This window comes from Dendroctonus ponderosae, unplaced genomic scaffold (genome assembly GCF_020466585.1).
Source record: "Dendroctonus ponderosae isolate FM_Combo_2020 unplaced genomic scaffold, Dpon_F_20191213v2 Dpon_F_20191213_289, whole genome shotgun sequence".
Taxonomy (NCBI): Eukaryota; Metazoa; Arthropoda; class Insecta; order Coleoptera; family Curculionidae; genus Dendroctonus; species Dendroctonus ponderosae.
Window position 1 is genome coordinate 1 of NW_026018497.1, and position 24,668 is coordinate 24,668.

General features: G+C 33.3%; 1 protein-coding gene across 1 annotated transcript; it reads right to left on the reverse strand.

Moving 5' to 3' along the window:
* Positions 1-21,053: 21,053 nt before the first annotated feature.
* On the reverse strand, positions 21,054-22,055 carry LOC125503752 (the record flags this gene model as incomplete). The annotated part of the gene is made up of 3 exons (XM_048664497.1): positions 22,013-22,055; positions 21,533-21,867; positions 21,054-21,467 (listed from the first exon to the last, which is right to left on the reverse strand). Coding segments are annotated over exons 1-3 (792 nt in total), but the record flags the coding sequence as incomplete, so codon positions are not given.
* Between the last annotated feature and the right edge of the window lie 2,613 nt (positions 22,056-24,668).

Consider the following 24,668-nt stretch of genomic DNA (forward strand, 5'->3'; position numbering starts at 1 on the left):
ATACTTAATTTCGAATATTGAGTTAATTGTCTGATTTTGGGCCTGCCGTCTTTCATTTGTAAGCTACCAACCTTCCATCTCAAATTAGGTACCACTTATTTCAACACACGGCCAATGGTTTTCAGATTTATTGATTCACATCGCCAGCCTATCAAGTTTAAAAGTTTTCTTCGATCAGCGCAGCACATCTTGATCAAAAACTCATATTACTGACTTCTCTTATATACCGGCTTTTATAAATTTTATGTCAAACTATATTGATAGCTTTTTAATACATAACTCTACATGCACTTCATGTCCACGCTTCAGACTTGATAGATTATTAAAGACTTCGACGGCTACGGCAAGATTGGCAAGTCGTCCGCTCTACTAAATAAATCTATCCCCGATTAATGCTGGGTTTACACATAAAGAATAAGGAATCACGCATAGCCCCAAAAAATAATGCCCAAGAATAATACATGTGTTGCGTTTATGAAGTGTAATAAGAGCGATTCTGTTCTGTCTGGATTATTCGCACTAATCTATTAGAATGTTTACTTTTGCCAGTAATAATAACCAGGAAATGCAGAGCATGATAAGCAGCTGTTCGGAAATCGTACAACGGATGGGACTACACCTGTGTCATCAGCATAGCACCTAAAGAATAAAGTCAAACTTTATTTAGGGAACTTCGTCATTCTGTCCTGTTTATACACATTGCGATTGCTTACTGCTGGTCGAACAAATAACTTATGACCTTATATGTGTTGTCACAGCACTAATACTGCCTAAAAATCCCCGAGAGAATTTTCGGAGTTTGGTTGATCGGTTGCAATTTTAACCTATTTCGATTGTGTGGGTCCCTAATTCCTTAGTAAATATATAGGACTGAATACATACTAATTATTATTTTCCTTCACTCCTATCCATTCACCTACAAGATATTATTTTTTAAGGTATTTGAAATGAACTGTTGAATAGGGAAACTGTTAAACAAATTAGCAAGGTAACTGCCTCGTATTGAAAACCTGTTTTAAAACTTATAAGCTGGAGACTATTTTTCTGCAACATATGCTACTTGTAATACTGCATTCTCAACATCTTTTGACTCGCAGAAGTATTGAAAGTACACTTCCACGACTAGGAATTAGTTTCGTGAAGTAAACGTAAATCGAACACACCTTTAACTTTTCTAATGAATAAATTTCAGAATGCACTCTGGGAAATCACATTATAATTCAATTCGAGAAGTAAGAAGGGCTTCTCCTAATTTAGTTCAAGATTTCGGAAATAAAATCCATTTGCGGCGGCCACTTTTTTGTTAGCAAATGAATTGGAAGAAACGCGTCGAGTTATTGCTGTGATAAAAAAAAATGCTTTTATTACACCCGATACGATCTTTTTCCAAGAGTTCTTTATTATTTAAAAATTGAACTAGAACGGAAACATATTGGACTGGCTTTTCGATTAAATTCAATTTAGTCTCAGGGAGATTTTTTGAATTCATTAAAACATAATACATGAGGACTTTTATTTGAAAAATCCAACCTTGCTCGCAACAATGATTAAGTGGGGTGATGAGATGAATATAAATGTTTTAAAAATTGCCTGAAAGACAAATATTTATTTAATTGGTTACGGTGGCACGGTGTGATCTATTAAAAAAGTAATTTGGTCAAGCGGTAATTCTGTGAGTCTGTTGCGACATATTGTGCTTTGAGTGTTATCATCTCGCATGGCTAAAATCGCAAAATAAACGCTGATAAAATATAGAATCTGCATTACTTCAGTGAAGTCTGGTAGTGGTTATGACACCCAGAATCTAGTTTTTCATTACAAACCAGAAGGTCGGGTTTCATAATCTAGTGCTGCTCTTAAAATTACTATCAACGTTTTTTACGCAGTAGTTTTCGGACATGTCGAAACACCATCGATGCCATAAAAATAGTCAATCCGATTGCCAAAAAAATATGCAGAGCAATTAAATCTCGCTATAAACCTTTTCACATGTGTGGTCTTGAAACAATCCAATTTACATATTTAAGCACATTCAACTAAAGTATGAATATTTTTTAATATTTGAAGATCAATGATCGTAATTTATTCACGGAAAGGACTAGGACGAAGATGAGTCACCTACTTTATAACATTTTTAAAATAGCTGTAGCTGCATCTACTAAATTATTTAATAACATTAATGTTTTCTGTATAGCCTATTTAAGTGGTTCTGTTGTTATTGCAAATACTATGTATGTTTTTTTATTTCAGGTAAGTGCTGATATTTTCCATAGAGCTGCAAGCATCTTTTACGTGTAAGTAGTATCTATTTAAATGACTATATCTATATTTGGCACTAAATAGATGATTTATTATGCTACAATGCCAAGGGTCTATAAAACCATGGAAAATGAGATTAAGAAGATCTATTCAATTGAAAACTTTCTAAAAGAAACATAAATTGCTTAATTTTTAGTGCTGTACAAACGGAACGAATAAGAATTTAATACGTACGTTCTATATAATAATGTCCCAAGTGATAATTCAATATGGAGTTTTTGCGGAACTACCTGACGAAATTGAATTACACTGCCTTATTACTCGTATGTGAAACTTCAACTTCTCGTTCGTTATATCGGTCACCAATAACACTAAAACCGGAAAAGCAGTGAAGTCTTCGACACTAGACTTAAGTGTCTCTGTTAAACTTGCAGAACTAGACCGAAACTCTAAGAGGAGTTGGAATTATAGTTTTAAAGTGATTGGGGATCGAAAGTGTGTCTTTTGAACAACTTAAGCCGATTGAAGCCACTTTAAATTTCGGCCATTTCGTTGCGAATGTGCTTAAATAGAACTCGTCTAGTTTGGGTTATGTGATTAGTTTGGAGATCGGGTCAACTATGTTGCATGCTATTTAATAACAATCACATGCAACTTGATTTCATCCAGTGTCAGAAGTAACATCCGTTATAGCGAATTTGTTTGTTTGTTTGTTTCTGAGATTCACATGTATATTAAGGTAAAATTTACATAAACACTGCAAAAGCAATAGCAGAGATTCGTATTATATATTAATTCCTAAATTTTCATAAATTAAGTGCCCTAGAGTCTAGACATAAATTGGTGAAGTCTAACAAAAAATTTACATAATTTCCTCAAATCTATGAATTACCTCTTCGTTGCTTTAAATCCACCTTTCATATAAGTAAAAGCTGAACTATACTTGTACAGATGTATAGCCGTGAAAGTTTAATTGGCAATTATCAGTAGCTTTGCCACATACTTTGTTTTAACAGCTTTCTTTCACTTGGATTGACAAACATTGTCAAATAGTATCAAAATCTATAAGCGCATGGTCATACTTATATATTATTTATGATACATATATGAATTGTATGTGTGTCTGATCTGTAAATAGTAATTGAACTATGTTAGAACTCCTGAAGTTCGAATTATAAATAACTATAATCCGTCCTCAAGCATATGCCCAATACCGATTATAATAATTGATAAATTACTTTATAAAATGGCAATATTATGTTACTATATTTTAAACCACTATAATTTGGTCCGACGTTCATAATATTTCATTTAACGAGCGACTAGTTGTGGTGTTTTACTATTTACTCTCATGTAATCAGATTATTAATGTTTCTGATTTATGTATCTGCATTCAAACAACATATGGATTTGAATCTAACAGGTCGAAAATAGTAATAATAATAAAAGGGACTTCACTCGGTGAAAATATTTATTAGTGTTCAGTGTATCCATTAAGGGCTAATAGTAAATAAGATTTATTTTCAACAGACTTTTATTCTTTTAACCTTCGACACCAGTCTAGTGTCTTAGAGTAAGTTTCCGCATGTCGTTTCAAAAGTGTCAATTTATCAGTTTAAGTTACATTCTACTAGTAGTACTCTGATTTTTGCGTTGATTTTTTACATATTTTTTCTGAAACGTTTGGCGGTATCGGTACAAAAAAATATTAGCCATTATGAAATATTTGAAACATGAGTTAGGGTGTGTTTGGCCGTGTATTATACTAATGACTTTTTCAATATTCTAGAATAAGTGTTAAGTTCATATTTGTCTTTTCTTTAGCAACTACTCAAACTCAGACACTTACTCACGAATTATACTAGCATTTAATATCTGCATGTTAAAAAACCCTGAATGCTTTAAACAACTGACACAAAACATCTATTTGAACGGCTTGTTTAATTAATTATGCTTCTTTAGCTGGATTACTACCTCCAGTTAAATACATTTTCATTCATATTGTTTCAAACTAGGCAAAGTTTCTTGTTGGTTTATGAACGTAATCGGATAGTTGCATGCTTTTGGTATTGGTTATATATTGACAATTGAACATGTTACTTTGAAAGTTTCCACATGTTGTTTCAGGATTAACGAAGCTAATTGAAAAAGGAATTGAAATGTTGAAAATTTTAACTGCTTTAGCTTACTGACAACTTTCAACTTAAATATCCATATTTAGCTTTTTTTAAATGCCGTTTGGTTTCGTTTTAATGGTATTCTTTTATTATTCCTTTTGGTCACATTTCTTATTTGAAATTTCGTGTCTACGCTGCTCATCCCTTTCCGGTTTTAAGCGACAACTTTGTGTTTTGATATTGATAATTATAAATAAAAGTGTTGACGCTTTTTATAGAATATGTTAGCTATAAAATTCAAATTGGTTAATTGTATGTGTAGAACTATATTTATTCCACTCGCAAAAACTGATGTTTGTTGGTAATTTTTAGTGAAAATAACGCTTAAGTGCTCATAAGTATATTTTTCGACAGAGTTATCCGATAGAAACTTCTAGTGTTTTCGAGAAATCGACTTATTAATATGTAACAAAGTAAGAACTTTAATTGTGTTTTCTAAAGCATACCCCATTTAGTTACACAAGTAATTCCTCAGTCAGTCAGCCGTCATTTACTTTGATAGTTGACGATGTAAAATGGATAAGCCTGTTAATTATAAAAATTCCCTATTGTTGGCCAACATCTGCTTATTCGAATATATTTTTAAAGGAGTGACCAAAAGTTACTTGTAATCGTAAAGTCTCGCCTTATTGCAACATTGTGGAGTTTCGACAGTAACTGAAATAATTGCTCAGGAATCTTAATCACTTGTGGTGGTTACAGGCTTTTGAGCTATTGAGCAATATATAAAATTTTCTGTTTTAAGCAACTATGCCAGTACTCGCATAACTGTGGATTTGCTGGTGAATTCTCGGTTAGAACAAGGTCCCGATATTGCCACAATTTTTAAGTTGCTAGTTTGAGCTCTAATCACAGTTTTGTTGTTGTGAAACTTTACTATTGCGTATATGTTAAGAGTCAACGTGAGCTAAAGTTGATTAAAATAACAAGAAAATTTATTCATATTGAAACAAAACAACACGAAACAGGCACAGTAAAATAGGTTTGCCTGACCTTAATTTGAATTTTTTGTCCTCATTAGATAGATATTTGCAAATAATAGGTCTTGGAATCAGAAATATTTCTCACCTGCCACGCACAATTTATGGAACAACAAATTTATCGAATATCTTGGTCGAATTTTGTTTCATGAAATTTTTAAATGACAATAATCTGGAAAATTTGGGCAATTTAACACGGCATTTCTATTAGATGGCCAGTTCATTGTATTAGATTTAAGCGGCAAATTTTTCAACTCATAGTAGATTAAATATTTAATTTCGACAGCCAATTTGAAAGTCAAACGTTTAGGTAGCGCGTTGGGGAGCTTAAACTCCGGACGATAACTGCTAAATTACAATTTATCACCGCAGCTTAAAATTTCCCTTTCTTAATTTTTAAATAAACCAAAATGGACCGATTTGAATAAAGTTTGTGGAAAATTTCACGTCAATATACATAAAATATATCCTAACACTTAATAATTCGTGCTCTGCTTCCTTTGTCTCGGTCAGATATGAGAGAGTGTTGAAACTGGGAAGTTGTCGGGTAATTAGCTTTTAAACCCTTGCCAAGCTTTACGGTTTGAGTTGTGTCTGTTATATGTAAGAAAACATTAAAATGCATTTTGCGGGAAAAAATGGTTTGGAAGGGTTTTCGTAAATTTATTTAATCGTTTCCCTCTAAGTAGCACATAAATTAGATTAAATCGGAAACTTGGAAAAAAAATTGAAGCAGTGTTCAATTACCAAATGTATCGCTAAATTATACAAGAATTGTCTTCGAGTTTCAATATTTATTTTAAGAACGCAATAATTCAATGTTTTCCACATTTAACAGCCAAAGCAGCTTTTTTAATGCGTAATAAAATAAGAAAATATCCCGATAAGTTGAAATACTGGAGATGTTTTTTAAACTGTTGGGAGAACTTGAGTATTGAAATATTTGACGAAAAGAGCCGCAGATACGTAGCTAAACGTTTACCCTCGTCTAATTTATTCCTTTCACACGACTGGAATTGCCAACTGAATCTTCTATTTTAAAACGGCGATATTAATTACACTTTAAAAATAACGACTCATCTCTGGAAAGCTGTCCGTAATTCTATCAATTTTTTTCCAATAGAACAAGTAACATGTTTAAAATAAGCGTCTTAAATATGTTTTCTTTAAATATTTTTGTTCCCTGCAACTGTGTTCTCAACGTGTAGGCATTTAACAGACGAATTCCCTATCTTGACCACCAAAATTAACTTATTTCAGTAATAGCTACATAATCTACATGTGTTAAACAAAACGGGAATTGTATCGGGCTTTAAGTATTTTGAATTTTCTGCGTTTATGAGGTCCACTCTTAATTAAACACGCACCATAAGCTGAAAGGGAGCATTTAAAAATTTTGATAATGGGCCTTTTAAATAGCTTTTTTTTTATCACAAGTAGAAATCAACAAAAACGTAAATCGAAATAAACACACTGAACTATTTAAGCGAATTTTGAGTATAGTCCGTAAAAGACGCCTATGTAGGTTAGGCCATTGACTTAAATAGTTTCAACTTCACTAAGCTCAAGGCTGAAACTCCTCTGTTTTCCGTTTTATAGCCCTGAGGATGACTTAAATATAGTCGAAACTTCGGCCCGTGAAAAAATAGTGTTTTGTTTTTGCCACCGTCTATTGACCGAAAAACCCACAAACTTAAATAGGTGTCTTTTACTGATTATCATCACGGTCACTCATTAACCACAACATCATTTGAGAATAGTATTTGAAATATTCCCATTTTTGCTCAATTGGTTCGAATAGGTTTGAGCGCAGTTCGAAAAGCTTGAGCTATTCTGTTTCTCAATATGAAAATGTGGTTTTAATTGCACGTTCGTCGAAGTACATGCACCACTCATTCTTGAAAAGTCGCTCGCTTCTAAACTTTATTTCGAGGCAACTATGATATCTGCTGTTTAGTAATCGTACGCACTTATAAAATTCGCGTCCAGCATCTGTCTGAAGTGTTTGGACTCATACATTTTCCAAATTCAATACGAATAGCCAGGTAATGTAAAACAATCTCCTGTCTGAATGTGGTGCTAGTTTACTGTCAGTTCCAGTTTAAAACATGCCTAAAAGTAACTTTTGGATAGAAAGGCGAAATTCACTATAAATAACTCTTCCAGCTTCGGAAAGGACTTAAAAGGGGTCAAAATAGATTCCAAGACCTTTCTATTCAAAAGAGTGTAAGGTTTTCAACATTCCTATGCCCTTTTACTGAAATCGCTCTTCTCATTCGGGACCGGTCGGAAGCACTCCGATTCCTCCTTCTGAACAGGATCGGAGCGTTCTCTGGCAGTTTGCACTAGATTTCCAACGTTTGCGTGGTCCGGGATAAACTGGAACGCGGTTTATCGTAGAGATTTCGAGCATTTTACGCGGCAAAAGTTGACAATTTGAACTTGGTTTTTGATGTTTAGGTGGAGTGGAAATTTTTTAGTGATTACGATTGCCAAAGGATAAATTTGATGTACAACTTTATGTGCTTCTATTTGCTTATGCCAATTCAGCTGATTTGCATTTGCATATGAAAACGTATTACCTCTAACGTATTACCTCTGATTCGAGTCAGTATTGAAAAGTAATTCAATGCTGCTCAAAAACGTTCAGATATTGGCAGTTGTTGTACAATCGCCTTTATTTACATTTGGATTAATCTCATTTCTACTATATTTGCATATTTATTCCGGAATAGATCGTTTGAGGTTTGCTTAATTATCTGCAGCCATAAACCTAATAGTCTATGCGTTCTGACGCTATTAATTAAGGACTTCATAATTTGCGGTGACATGGATGCAAGTTTTGTTGTATACTATAAAAAATTGATTAATTTTTGAAAGCAAAATCGTGAAAAAGTTTTCCGTCGCTTTCGATTTGTTTAACGTTATCTTTATCGATGCGGTATTAATTTTTCATTGCGGTATATTATTCATTTCAGAATGCAAATTAATATTTCTTACTTAAAATGTTGTGGCTGAAGTTAGTTTCCATTCAGTATGTTTCGTCTGAAAATTAATATAAGATTCTGCAAAGTACAGAACTCACGCAGGTTTTTTTGTTTTGGTGCTTAGTTTTTCTAACGTCTTTAATGTTATTATTGTAAACATCTTTCTCTTCACGGATACGGATGGAACTCACATTTAACATTGTTTAACAGTATTTATTTTGTTATTGTAACAATTAATTTTTTATTGTTCATTAGGTTGCTTTTCGATTCGCTGTGACAAATACCTTGTGTGCAGTTATCGAAATATTGAAATGTGTGGGTAAATGTTGTAAGAGTAGTGTTTTTGAAACATTTTCAAACTTAGCCAATCAGAGACCATGTTCGTAGTCTTTGTCTGCACCCATTAACATAGACATCACCGTTTAGGCCGAAACCTACCTCAGATATGCTTGGTAATTCAATTAATTTTAACAGTTACGCTTAGTATCCATGTTTTGTAATGCATTTTAGAATCCATTTGAAATGTTTGGCATTGGTATCCATTATTTACGTGTCGGGAACACATATCAACATTTTGTTTATTGGAACAAATTCAGTATATACTATATTTAATTATGTTTGAAAAATAGTAAATTATATTGATATTAACATTAACTAACATATTTCCACCCGCTGGCTTTAATTTTAAGCAACCTGTGAAAACTACTTACTATATGATATATTTATTTTAAAACCCCGATTTAAATTTATTATAATTTTTTATTTCGGCTTTCGGTGCAACAACATCTACTTCATCAATGACAAAAATGTGTAAGTGATTTTCCGAGAAGTTAAATGAACCAGACTTGTTGGTGGAATGAGTATTAAAATAATGTTATTTACAATTCGCTCGCAAATGTTTGGAAAATAGCATCTGTACAACAAAAAATGAGATACACAATGAATAAATACGAGCAACTTACTGGAAGTAAACCAGACATAATGAGAATGTAAACATTTGATTAAATTTGAAAATATTTTGTTCTCCAGATCTCAAAGAAAGTTTGTCGGAATAATAACAATTGCCAATTACAGTTGTTTGGCGTAGTTTTAAATTAAATATACACTGTTTAGAAATTCATTTAAACTTGCGGAATTTTTGTTATCATGGGAAAGTGTTTCCAACACGTCGAAAGCCTCAAGCACACAAAGAAAGATTTGGTTTGCTGAAATTGTTGAACGCAGTTCAGGTGTAACAATTGAATAAATGTAAAGTTGAATAACACCACTTTTTCTCCCAAAAAATTTATCTAATTAGATTTGTGTTAATGGTTACATTTTTCAAATTTCTCTACTGAACTTTTACTATTTAGCAGAAAGTTTATACATAATTCCTCTCTAATATTAGAAGTAAAGTCTTATTTCTAAATATTCCTTCTATAATTATAACAGTTTATTCCATATTCTATAATCGGCTATCACTATTTTATTTATCTAAATATTTATTTTAAATTGTCCGGATTATCTCGGCTGTATGTATTCGATTCCTTGCTTGTGGGAATGTTTAAATGAAGATCGACCTTTTCTGTTTTTATCTATCTAAATAGGAATAATAACAAGGCTTGATCAATTTTATTTGGGGACGCATATTTTATATAACATAGAAAATATTCACTTATTGCAGTATACTGGATATCTAAATCTCAATAAAAATATACGCAAAGGAACAGGCAAACTTTTAGTACCTTAGGTGCAATGAAGTGCGAACAGCGCAAGCAAAAAGTATAGAATTGTTAGTTGCTCTGGAAAATTTGATACTTTATGTCTAACAAGTTTACATGAAAAAGAGGTGTATTTTGATGATGTAAGAAATTTTCCACATAATAAAATTAATCGTTTGGAAAATGATCTGGCAAAGTCGCGACACAAATTTTTAGGGTAAAGTAGTCGCAAATTGCTTCTTTCACAGCCACATTTTCCAGAAATAAGTGCTTTTAAACTTATATATTTCGGGCTGCTCACAGAGCGCGTTTCTAGATTTTGCAAGTAAAATCGCCTGCTTTTCAACTAATAATCAGATTTTTATTTGTAGTATGGATTGTCTGTGTGAATGTCTTAGGAATTTAATAATATTGATCAAAAATTTTGATACGCTATTAAACATGTATTCATCTACCTTCAAAAGGCGTCGACTAATGAACCAGATGCGGTGTTCGAGCTCACTGAAACTCTTAGTGAGAAAGTGTTTTATGTTGTTTTCCTTTCCTGATACAATTATTTCATTCAATTTATTGTGATATTTTATTAGCACTTTCTTGCAGCAGAAGTATTTTTTACGATTTATTCCCGAAGATTTATTTTTAATTCACAGGAGAAAAAGAAGCGTGGTCTTGTTAGCTCAATTCTTTAATTGGTTCAATCGGAAAAGAACCTAAATTCGTGCCTTCGAGATACATGCATTCGATTTCTGCAGTGAAATAACAGATATTTTACGTCTCGCGAAATGAAAAATTGTATGTTTCGCTGTTCTTTCCGGCGCACAAAATGAGGCTACACAACCATCACATGTGAGACATTTTATTTAAAATGAAGTAATTGGACATGAATTTCAAAAGACGTGCTTTTAAATTACAAATGAGATCTTTTTGAGAATTGTTAAGTGCAATTTCTCAAATAAATTGCATGCAATTTAGCACTTTTATGTTTCCTCCTCGGTGTTGTGAAAAAAATGGACTTGGTTTGATTAATTAATGGCTGTGTAATGCGGGGCGAATTATGACTATGTGCACAAACGAGTGTTACATGGACAGTAGTTGGAGCAGCACATTTTCCAAAACATAAAACAGCGGCTTGAGTTGGCAATCCTAGGAGCAAACTTTTAGATAATTCGACAAGCTGATATTAGATGAATCTTATAAAATTTGATATTCTGGCTTCAATTCTTGGCTTTTAGTTTTAAATGCATTCATATATTGAATGAACCGAGATTATGCGTGGAAGCGTGAAAAAATATACATAGAAATTGCAATTTTATCAATCCGTTTCGTAGAGAAAAAGGATGTATGTAGGCATCCGATCTAATAGAAAGTTTAAATAGAAATTCGTGTTAGTAAATCAGTGTCTGTGTGAAGCTTAAACTGTGTGAAATATTGTCGCATCGGTTGCTCCGGTTTCTCACATTTGTACTAAATTTATAATCGAACGTGCTTGAATATCTTGCCAATTTTCCATTATTGTACTAAAAATTTCCCAGAAATAAGTTATATTCTTGACATAAACTTACTCGAACAGAACATCCTTACCTATTATATCTTTCCAGTAATCTGGATAGATATAATGTGATGTAAGCTGAGTTTTTTCCAGTTAGCTATATTTTCACATAAAAAAATTATATGGGATTTTAATTATTACAGATCAAACACTGTGTGAGATAACTGTTGATACTTTATGCATATATGCAAAGGTCGCGCTTCTAATTTGCTTTCCATCTCGCATCATAAAATAAAAGTTCACTTTGAAGGTAACTGTATAAATAACTGTTATGCGTTTAGGGTTATGAAAACGTACACGAATCTTCGAAATTAAATAAACCGAACGGTGGATTTCCTCTTTTGTTTGTTGGTGCAAACCATTACATTGATATGTTACGGTATTTTCTTATTTCCTGTTCCAAATGGAAGCGAATAATAAGGGTAGAGATAATTGGAGTTTCAAGGAAAATCCGCTAAGGAAAGACATTGTTATTAGGGGTTCAGTGTAATTTGAATATTTAGTTTCAGCTTGAATGACAACATATTTCTGACCATATTACACCCATTGGCGATCGCTTGTAGAGGCTTTACTTTTTGTTACGGTCACATTCGTACCTATAAATATCTGCTTTTATGCGTGTCTACTGATTTTATTACTGAAACCCGCCCAAGACAATCGATGTGATTATCTGGCGTTCGTTCAATTATTTTCTAAAATAATTATTGCTCATCAGACAGTATTAGCATGTTTTTTAGCTGATGAAATAATAGTGGCTGCTTGTTTCAATTGTTGGAAAGATTGCTGCAAATTGAAAATGTTCTTCTTTGAAGACTCTTATCTCCCTTCAATTAAGTTAATATGCTTTTTCTTCTGTTAATTATGTCTCATTTCTTACGAAATGTTTAGCTGTTGTGAAAAAGGTGGCCTAGTATTAACAGTGAAAAATTAAACAATATGTTGTACTCATTAGTATAATTTGGAAAGTTTATTAAAACCTGTTCCCCTAACAGATTCGAGATAATAGTTTCTGCGACTTTCGACTGCGACACAAACTTTTCCATAAAAATTGAATGTTTAGGTTAGAAATAAAGGTTTTTAAATCCGAGTTCTAATCTAGTATTCACTCTACATTAACGCTATGTTTATAGACATTTTTCGTATAAAAGAAAAAGTTGTATTTTGCGTCGTCTAAATGGCACAGTAGGAAAGCGATAAAAATCCAGCAAAACCTGGATGTTTCCAATTTTTGAAAAACACTTCTCTTAGCTGGTCCACAAGGGCGCATCTAATTGGGCAACCACTTCGATAGAAATTAATGAGAGGAAAATATATATAGAACATGTGAGTTTTCGGGTTTCTAGGCCGTTAAACAATGAGATTTCTACCTGGCGCAAGTGCAGCAAACCACCTCTGAAGATGCAAGCTACTCGTGTTTGCGAAACGCCATGTAGAAATTCTATTGTACGATGGCCTAAAAACCCGCAAAACTCACATGTTTCAAGAAATGGGCTTGAAACCCTATCTCGATTGATAAGAAAACAATGGATGTATTTTTCCTGTGGTATCTGTTGTTTCTAGATCCAAACCAAAGATCTACGAGTATTTATGAACATTTCAAAATATGAATTGGACTCCAAAAATAAATACATCTTTATCTAGAAAAGTGGTTGTTTCCGAAATCAATAATATTTCCTTACAAGTTTCTTACAATTTTCACAGCTTCGATTGACTATGCAAATCTGGGCGTATGGTGTACGTGCATAAACGTCAAATAAAATTCTCACAAATGTACCATAATTAATTGGATTTTAATGGTTTACTGCAACAATAAGATTTTAAGCCAAGAACTGCTACGAAACCCTTAAATTTAGAGACTTATTTCAGTGTATTTTCATTGCACGAAAGACATTTTCGCTAAGTGTCGTTACGCTAAGGTGACGTCGTATTTTAGGGGTCAATATTGGGATTTAAATGTTGTCTTCTTATTGTGTTTTCAGGGTTTTTATTTCGAGTTTCTTCCGAGATTTAAATTTAATGAGATTTTCCTAAATGTAATAGCATTTGCTTTTATGAAATGAGCGCTGTTTTGAAAATTAAAAAAAAAATTAAAAATAATTTGATTTGACACGAACTTTTGAAATGGATTTTAGTTAACAGTTTCCACATATACCTAGTGCCAGCAAAAATGTGTTCAGTTTTACTGTTGCTCTGCAGGTGACTATAAGTTGAAATCCATTGTTCTGTTTCCTATAAAATATTTCCATTTATTTTACGTTTTGCTTGCTTCTTATAACTTTATTCGATTCCCGATAGATTCAAGAAAGTTAATATTAATACCTACAGAATATTTTTCCGGTCGGGAATAAATAAGCTGTAGCTTCATGACGGGTATTTGGTGCCCTGGAGCCTTACGGGACTAGATTTAGGCTAATAAGAAGGGACAATTAAATAAATAAAAAGTCGGTAGCATAAAAAACCCTCTGTTTCTCACGATTCCAAGGTGTCCAAGCAGACCTAACAATTTTGCTACGATTTGTACGTCATTGACGAATCCGTTTGTGTCATTAAAAACTACATTTGCTTTTGCAAGTATATGCTACTTAGAAACTTATAGACTCATAAAATTTGCTGTATGTAAGAATCCATGACGTAATAATACAGCATATATCTTGCTTCTTTTGCACTGAATTTCCGCAGACTCAGCTTTACATCTCAGAGTTTCTCACTTGAAAGAAAATTGTCAGTTGTTACGCCTTAACGATCTCGGAGATTTCGAACCAAATCAAGAACGACACGTTCACCTTGTTATTTTTCAGAATTTATTATTTATTGAAACATTTAAGACCCTTTTTGGTGTTATACATCAGAGATCCCACATTTGGCATTCTTGCTAGCGGTTTAGTTTTTGCACAAATATACTTGGGAATCTTATTTTATGTATTCGCCTAGCGATTCTTGAAGGAAGCAGAACAGCATTTTTCAACGTACTGAACATTTTTACTAATGGAGTTGTACCTTTCACTGTTTCCAGTTTTATTACCCTCAATGCTCATAACCGTTTAGCTTGATGTAGTTAGTATCTGTATCTTGCTTGTACGTTCTCTTTTCTTATAGCTAAATAACACGAAGGTCCTTCAAAGATTTATTTGAATTTAACTTGTTCCTTGCAGGTTTAAAGGGTTTAATTTGTTTATATGGTTTCCGAAAAACCATAGGTCTAATTTATTAGTTGTCTTAGAAGGTAGTACGGCTGTCAATATTCCTAATAAAAAGACGAATGTATTGTTGTTTCTAAAATTCAGGATAACCCTCAATAGCAATTGCTGATCAGAGGCGATCAAATTTATCATTTTCTTTGTATTCTTTGCAGTTTATTAAGGTTATTACAAGTATTTTTTAATGAACCGTGAACTTTTTCATAAAGACACTACTTTTTAACATGCACATTTACATTAACTTCGGACGCTGTAAATCTGGTTTCGGATGTTTCTGATAATAAATATCTGAAATTACTTTTTACTTCTATTTTCTTGTAACTTTCCTGTTTTGGTATCTTGCAAAATAAATCAAAACAAAACTTGCAGATTCCCGTTTTATCTAAAAAGATTTTCTTTGAGCGTAAACTTTATATCGCGGTGATATTTTGTGGTTACTTTCCGTGCGTGAAGACCATGTCTGTCTGGTGTGAAACTAAATTAATAAAAACAGTAATTACTTGGATGGAACAGCTATTGATACGAATTATGCCTCATTAAAATATAACGGGATTTTCGGAAATTTGGTGCTGAAAATCTGTGAAATTGAACAACGTTTTATTAGCACCTAAGCAAAATATTTTCCGAACCAATGGAAGATATGTATTATTCTATACATCAATTTTTTTTTACTACTGAAAAGTAAAAACACAGTTGCAAATAAATATGCATATACACAATTTCAATACTGCCATTGTAAATTGATATTTGTCACATTATAGTTTAAACTGGTTTTATTACATGACTAACAAATACATTCTACTTTATTACAATATTGTAATCAGCTAACAATGTTGGCATTTTCCAATTCAATAGTGATCCCGATTCTGGGACAAAATTAAATTTGGTGAAGCGGGTAAATATTCGCCTCATTGTGATCTTTTATTTCTCCATTGTGTTGCCATTTTATTGAATGTCTTTGTATCTTAATCTCGAATATTCGTTTGAAATTAAATTTTGAAAGCACATTTTATTTTTCACCGTCCATATTTCGCATTGATCAAATATGCTTTGGAACATATGAAATTAACGACAATCAGAAGAGACAACGCAACGCATTTTTGAAATATGTTGTTACCGATGTAATAATAACCAACGTCATTATTTTCAAACGTTCGATTATTGTTCCACCCTTCTCTTTCAAAAGGGAACAAATAATGGAAGGAATAATTGAAGTTGCAGATAACAACCTTCCACGGTAAAAAGAACACATCATTCTTAAGAGGTTTCCTGTAATTGGAGAATTCTTTGAGTAATAGCTTTTAGACAATACAAAATTTCGATAAAGTCCCTAGTGATTTAATATGCATTCTTGTCTCGCTGTTGCAAATATTTGGCCAGATTTTTCTACTGCTCTAGTTTATTTGATTGTTTTTATATTTGATAATATTTAAACACCGAATATTTACATTAGTCGACATAACTTTGTTCTTGATCCCATTCGATTTGAAGCGACATTATTTCACAATTAACGGTTTTAGTAGTGGGAGCGTTATTATGCAACTTATAAGTAATATACATTTATTTTATGGTTTTTCGTATACGCTGAATCCGAGAAATAGTATATTACGGTACAAGAGACGAAAGTCGAAGTTTCGCCACTACTTGAAGTCATACACGCAGTCGCGGGCCTTCACGTACCGTATACTATTTTTCTTGATCCTTGGTGGAAAATAGTCGGGAAAAGTATATGGTTTTAAAAAAAAACTTTGAAAATGTTGTCAAAACATTCAGCTGACAGTCAGTGACAAAGTCAAGCTGTCAGCGAGCGTGGCGAAAATTATTACTTTCCACACGGGACGAAGAAAATTTGTCATGAGTAAAAGTGACGCTTTCGCCATCGAAAATAGTGGCCAAAGTACGTACTTTCCACCAGGGGATCAAGAAAATAACTGAATTAATGTTAAATTTTAATCTAGGATAACTTGAGAGTGTCTGGAAAATACAGTATTTAAAAGACATCAAATATAAAAAGGATTGATATTGGTATAGGATCTTTTGGGGCATTAAAAAAGGTTAAATCGAGTTTAACCCCGATAAATATACAATTTACTGGAAACATTAAATTTTAGAAAATACATTTTCTGGGAAAATACCGCAGTCATTCATTGATCTATATAACAAGCACACATCGAAAATACTGCTGAATAGATTGACCCTAAATCCAATTAGAAGTAAATGTTTCTATTGACACAAAGAATTAATAGAGTTGAAAACGTCGGCTTGTTCTCGAAAATGTTATTTATTTGTAATCTTTCGGACGAAGCAATGTGTTAAAACCTTTTCTATTAAATTAAGTAATTTAACGTAAAATTTGATGAGAAATTGCTAGAAATTAGTTACGTGACGAAATTTGTGATTGTCTCATTTCGTAGAGGAATTGAGCTAATATTTTGTAAAGGAAAGCCTTTCACTTAGTTTGAGACAAAGATGCAACATAATCATTTAAGTATATGTGACTGGGGTCTTAAAAGGGTCAGTTCCAATCCATATTGGTCGGGAATGGCAATCAAATTTTACCAGATAAATATTTAAATTTATGCAGTGGTTTTCACACTGAAATAATAAATTGATAAAATGTAAACCATATTTGGTCACGAGTGTTTATTAATTCGGAATTAAAACGGTAAATTATCAATTGTGAAATCCAGAAAAAGCTGAAATAATTTTACCAGTTGAAAATTTTTACATTTTATAAATTCATTTTATACAGGGTGTCCCGGAATTTGTGGACATGCTCTCGGATTTGTACAGGGGACGTTAAAAAACACAAGAGTTTTTATAAAAAAATTCCAGAGGGCCCCCTAGGGAGATACGGACCTCTAAAGGAGCCACCTGGGAATCTATTTTTTTTAAATAACCTATAATACTTCATGCAATGAACAGTACAGCATTGCTCTTAAAAACGATCAATATTTTTTACTTGCATTTCGGTCTGCCAGGGATGGACTAGGTGGAGCACTATAATAGTCATGTTTTTTTGCCCTGTACCATGAAAATAATGGATTTAGGTAGCTTTCACCTTAAACTAAAAAAAGACACTTGATTCATATCGATAAACAGGACGGATTTGGCGGAAAAATATTTTTATTGAATACGGATTTTAATGCATGCAATTGGCGGGCTACATTGGAAAGGGTAAAAAAATAACTATTGTTGTGCTCCACCTAAACAATCCCTAGCATACCGAAAGGCTAAAAATGTTTCCATGGGTCTTTTTTAAGAGCAATGATGAACTCCTCATTGTATGAAAAAGCAATCAGATTGAATCAAGAATTGTAATAGTTATTTAAAAAAAATCGATTCCCAGGTGGCTCCTTTAGAGGCCCGTATCTCCGAAGGGGGCCCTCTGTAATTTTTTTTATAGATTTTTTTTCCTTTGAACGTCTCCTGTAAAAGTCAGAAAGCATGCCCACATATTCCGGGGCACCCTATATATGATAAAAGACGGCCTTTTGGTCATATTAATTGGTAATCAATGAATGGCTTGTCAATCACGGAATATCCAATTTAAGCATATGAAGAATAGGTAAGGTTTTTGTCTAAATCTAACTCTGACCACTTTTGGGCTTCATACAATGAAGAATTTTTACATTTTCAAGGCACTAGCAAAATTATTAGTTTTGCACTGGGCGCCAGATTTTAAAATATTAACGTTTTGAATTCATTATATTGAACTACAATGCTTGAACATCTAAACAGGGTGGCAAGCTATTGACGTTCACGCAAAGCCTCGCCAATGTTTCAGTTGTTCAGTAGGATTCTACATGAAAGATATATCGGCTAACTCGTAATCTGAGATTATTGAAACATGATCTCAATGTTGACGGTGATTTTCATTTTCGGAAGTACATTGATATGCCTAAAAATACAGATAATTCGGCACATGGAAACCATATGTGTCAACAAAAACATAAGTTAAAAACGTGTATTTTCACACCATTGCTGAAAACAAATCCCTACAAGGTTTTATTTTTCGGCCTTTCCGTCAGTGGGATATATGTCAACGAAATCCGCTTGTTTTACAAATGGAGTTATATTGAACAGGAACTTTTTAGGAGTTATGGAACTTGTTAATTACTTGGCAATATCGCTTTACCAGAAATTAATGCAAATACAAAATGAGAAGCGCTCGCACATGAGTGCAATGTTTTGGAAGAAAGTTAAATTTTTTGAGATCATTCATATTCGGACACAATTTTATTCACAAAATATCCTGACGTCTGGACGGAATTTCAATTCTAAACTGCTAATTTGTTGAATCCTGAACATTCATAATTATATGTTCTATAGGTATAGTAAATGAGAAACTAATCTAAATCATCATCATGAATTAGGCCTCTCGTGACTGCTTCTACATGTGTCGGTGTTGTGCTGCTTGCATTCAATTTGTATGGATGCGTTTAATATCATCGGACCATCTTGCTGGTGGGCTTCCTCTGCTTCGGAGCGCTTAATGTCTACTAGTTCCACTTCAAGGTTGTTATTTGTTTTATTGCATCGGCTACTCCCGATCTTCTCCGGATTTTAGTGTTAGGGATTCGGTCTCTAAGGGATAATCCAAACATGGATCTCTCCATTGCATGTTGTGTTACCTTGATCTTATTGATTACCTTCTTTGTTAGTGTTGATGTCTCTGCACCATATATTGACGCATTGATCGAAGGCTACGTTTCAAGCAGGTTGGTAAATTTGACTTAAATATATGTTTCAGTTTCCCATATGCAGCGCAAGCCAATCCTATTCGTCTTGGTATTTCACACGTTTGGTTATCTCTGTGTATACGTATTTCATGCCCCAGGTTTATACGAGGTGGTCTCTTTGACTTCGATTCTATCTACGGTTATACTCATTCATATCACTGTATAAGATTAGTCAACAACTGAGTTTTTGCAAAGTTGATCTTTAGTCCCACTTTGCGTGAGGCTATATTTAGGCGTTGTATCATCATTTCTGCCTGGTCGAAGCTATCCGCTATAATGACTATGTCGTCTGCCAGAAGCAGATGACCGAGGTAGTTTCCATTTATATTAATGCCTAGGTTTAAACAGATTTAAAAACGTGTTTTCAAGTAACTTAGTTAAAAGTCGTGGGGAGCTTGTATCACCCTGGCTATTTTAAATTTTACCATATTGTTGTTTAGTCGGACAGATGATGTGGCATTTTTGTATATGTGTCTGATGATATTGGTCCGGTGATACCGGTAATCAACACGGCAACCAGCTAATGACTTTAGGATTTCGTGTTGCTCCACAGATTCAAACCCCTTCTCATAATCTACGAATATTAGGACCAGTGGCTTGTTATACTCTATCATTTTCTCTATGAGGGTTTTTAAGGCTTGGAGGTGGTCGTTTGTGCCAAACCCTGATCTAAATCCGGCTTGTTCTCTTGGTTGGTATGATTTTAGCTTAACAGTTATTCTCTTCGTGAATGTTCTTGCGAACAGCTTAAATATATGTGACAGTAGGCTGATAGGTCGATAATTTCCAAGATTGGTAATGTCTCCCTTTTTATGCAGGATGATGATTGTTGCATTGTTCGATTCTTAGGGCATTATTCCTCTCAAGTTTGGTTTGTAATTTTCGGCATTTGGTTCGCTTCCATTGTGCTTTGATGTGATTTCTATACTTCTGCATAAAACTGTCTCACTACTCTGAGAATTTATTCCCTATTTATTGTTATATTTCCCTGTATATTTCTGATTCTATGTTTGTTTCTTCTGCCTAAGTACTTTTAAGCTTCTGTTTGCCTTTGTCGTTCTAGCAGCCATATTCGTATTAAGTGTTCTGACGTCCTTTTATATGCCCTTCGAGGTGTTTCTGCTAAATTTTCTCAGTTCCGCAAAGTTTTGGGCGTATTTGTTTTTCCGAATTCTTCTTTCCTTCATTAGTTTTTTGGTGTTTTTGCTCAGTTTCCGTTTTCTCTCGTTTGATTTATTACAGTGTTTCTGTTCTTCCTGATTTATTACATTTGTTATCGATGCGTTTATACACATACATATATGATATACGTTGATACTTCCGTAAGTCGCCATTTGGTTTGCGTAAGAGCTATGCAAGCAGTTTTCTATTTCTCTTTGGTAGGAGTCGATGCTATCGGGTGGTGCCCATATTTTGTTCGGTTTTTGGATCATCTTCAATATTTCACTGCTGATGTGCTCACAGAAACTTTTGTTCGTATCATTCTATGGTCGCTGCCTATGAAGAGTCTGTTCAGGACTGCTACGTCGTGAACTTTTTCTTTCCTGTTTGTTATGATACAGTCTATTTCGTTCTTAGTGTTGCCATCTGAGCTGATCCAAGTCCATTTTCGTTGTAGTCTTTTGGCAAAGAAATAATTATTGAATAGAGACAGTGTTCTTGGAAGAAGTTGAGGAGTGCTTCCTCTCTCGTTTCTTTCATCAAAGCCATGGGTGCCTAGCGAAGTTTCGGCTTCATCTTTTTTCCTGCCGAGTTTGGTATTCAAGTTGCTTATCAGTAGGGTGTGATAGTTAGTATTTTCTTCCAATTCGTCATTGATGGTTTTATGGAATGCATCCAGATCTTTTTCTGATGATGTTGACGTGAGGGTAAACACCTGTATGATCTTCATATTGTGGATGAACCTAGCTTTAAAGTTGTGTACATTACTCTCGGGCTTACCCTTTTCATTTCTATTAGATTTGCTATAATCTGGTATAATGGTTTCTTGTGTACGATCATTCCCACACCAATATTTGATGTTTCTTCTTCTCCTCTATAATGGAAAATATGGCCAGTTTTTAGTGTTATCTGGCTTTCTTCTCTTCTTCTAACTTCACTCAAGCCTTCGATGTTCCATTTTATTTTATCAAGTTCTGTTTCTAGTTGAGTTACTTTTTGATCCGCTAATAAGGTTGGACGTTGTAAGACACACAAGTAGACTAGGTTACTCCGGATATTCTTTTCACCCTCTGCTTGAGACCTTTTGCCCCTACCACGCTGGCCATTGCCGGTTGCTAAGGGGAAGGATGGAAGAGGTGTGTATAAAATAGACAGAGACCCCTAGCCCTCGATTGCTCTAATAGCGTTGGGGTCGGAAGAGACTAAGAGTTGATAAAGAGAGATCTGAGAGAAAAGATAAAAGAGATAGAGGAGTCTCACCCAAGAGAACTTTAAGTAAAGTGAGAATCCATCTAGGGTACATTTTTGCTGTATAAACTTTGTTGGTTAAAGCTAAAGTTAGGAATTTAATTGGTAACTTCTGAGGACATATTATAATTAATATGGAGATTGTTTATAGTAGTAAAAAACGATATCGAGCCACAATTTGAATATTTTATTTATATCTTAAAGGCATGCTAAAAACATATTGTGCACATACTAACGACAAGCAGATTATTTGAGGGAAAGCAATCTACTGCCATTATATTATCGCATTAGCTGTAATCTAATTAATTAGCAATTTTCCAGTAGGATTCACAATTGTCTTGCAGCACCTGGGTTTAATACTTTTCACCCCTCGATAATTTATCTTAACTTTGACAGATACACCATATAAAGGTAATTTGGTCGTAACTACTTTGTTTTTTGAACCCGTTAGTTCAGGCTGCCGCCATAAGGACAATAAATTGAAATGGCTGCTTCCATTAAATTTTATTAGTCCTAAAGATCTCTGTTAGCTAGCCATCTTCGCATTTTTGATGTTTATATTAAGATCTAGTAAAATATTTCTAGATGTTATTGAAACTTTCTGAATTCACAAGTGAGAATTCAAAAGTAACATAGTCAAAAGTAAAATGTTTGCAAGTTGGTCAATTTGATATTGCTCAAATGAAAAGGTGCAAAAATCAGTTGATTCGAGAACTGGTAATAAATATACGTAGTGAATATAATTGAGTGATTGCGTTAGACCAGAGAAATAGACTATTTACCTTTTAGTTTGACTTCGCTTTCCAATGAAACCCTACATATATTAAATAAGTTTTCCCGATTCAAATCAGACTTTCAGTTCAAAACACGAATTTAATTAATGTCGAAAATGATCTGTTCCGGTTATTAAAGAAGGACATAGAGTCCAAATTGTGTTGAACTAAAGTGATCAACTGGGGCAATAGAAGGTATTAAATTTAATTAAAAGTTTCTGCTCAGGTCTCCAAAATCTCTCTGGAAGTTCATAATACTCTAGGTTATATGTAAAATTAAACCAGTTTGTTATAGCTGACCAAAGTGGATTTATGTAAATGATTATTTTTGAAATACTACATACCTACATGGTTTGACAGCGTGTGCTTATGAAATGTTAACATTTCTCATATCTCACCTTAACCACTAAGTGCGGCTTTAGAAATATTCAATCACATTTACGATCATAGTTTTTTAGTATGTGTGCTTTGAAAATGTGACCGTAGAGTCGTTGAAAAGGACAAGCAAAAATAATCATGCAACTGCTGTAAAATATCCATCCCTGATCATACATTTTATGTCTTTTTATACTTCTATTGCTCTTACCTTAAATAAACGTGTTGCTCTAATTAGGTTTTTGTCTACATACAAGAACAAGATCATTTTAATTTCGATTAAGCAAATGAGTCAGTGTTTTGCTAATTAAACGCAAACATGGGAATGACTGGCCGTAGACGATATATCAAGTGTATAAACAGGGGCAAAAACATATTTAGTTAAGCGCCATTTATTTTCTATGAATTCGTACTAAATTTGCTTTTCCACGCCAAGTATTTGGTCAGATTATTTGCATAGTTGCCATAATATTTTGTACAAATAAATTTAGTAGGCCAATAAGTAGAACAGTTGAAAAAAGAGGTTTTCCTTTGATAAATTATGTCACCAAAGCAGAATGTTTTTCTCTTAAATATCTCTTACGTATGCTAATTATGATCATTTAATCCGATTTATCTGTCCCGGAAGTAAAACCTCATATTTATGCAAGAGGCTGTTTTATACCCGGAATAAGTCCTTATTAATAGAGCTTAAGTCTGATTAATGAAACTTCCTGACTTGTTGAGTAGTCTGCAGCCCTTTGTTGCAATATGGACTAGAGCATGACCTGCTTATAAAAGGCAATAAAGCTAAGTTCAACGAGTTGTGATGCTTGCAAATCTTAAGCCTTTTAAAGTCATCTTTTATGTTACAAAGCAAGCAAACTTTATTTGTGATAATTATCAAATGTTAACTGTTTACTTAGTCCCTTATTATATAAGTCTTAATACAAGTAAAAATACATGTTTCTAGAATGATATTCATGGTATTTAATTATTCAAATTGGTATTATATATTATTCCATATGGTCATGGAATAAATTTGAAATATAAAGCATTCTTTTGGAATTTTCTAAATCATGATTATTGAAATAATTCAATCTTGTTAGAGATTGAACTATTTCTGGTGTGTTACATGTTTTGTGTGTTTTTGTGTATAATTGTATTATAGAACTTAATCTACATATCAATCTTCATCTACATGTTTACTTCTTCTTCCTTCTGTTTCATTCTGCGGTGTATAGCTATAATATATGTATGTATTTATGACTTGAATGTATCGTGTTTATTTAGAAAACTGTTTGTATGCACCTGAATACTTCCGAACAAAATTACAAAATTTCTTGGTCTTTATTAAACTAGAAACTGCTTTGAATGGACCAGAAACCGTAAGCTAAATTCTATTAAAACGTTTACCATTGGAAAAAAGTGATAAAAATTAAAGAAAATAATGTTCAATATTCTACTATAACTGCAATCTATATTCGTAAATGTTCGGTCATTTATTGGAAACTGGCTCCTTCAACCCGCTCAAGACATAT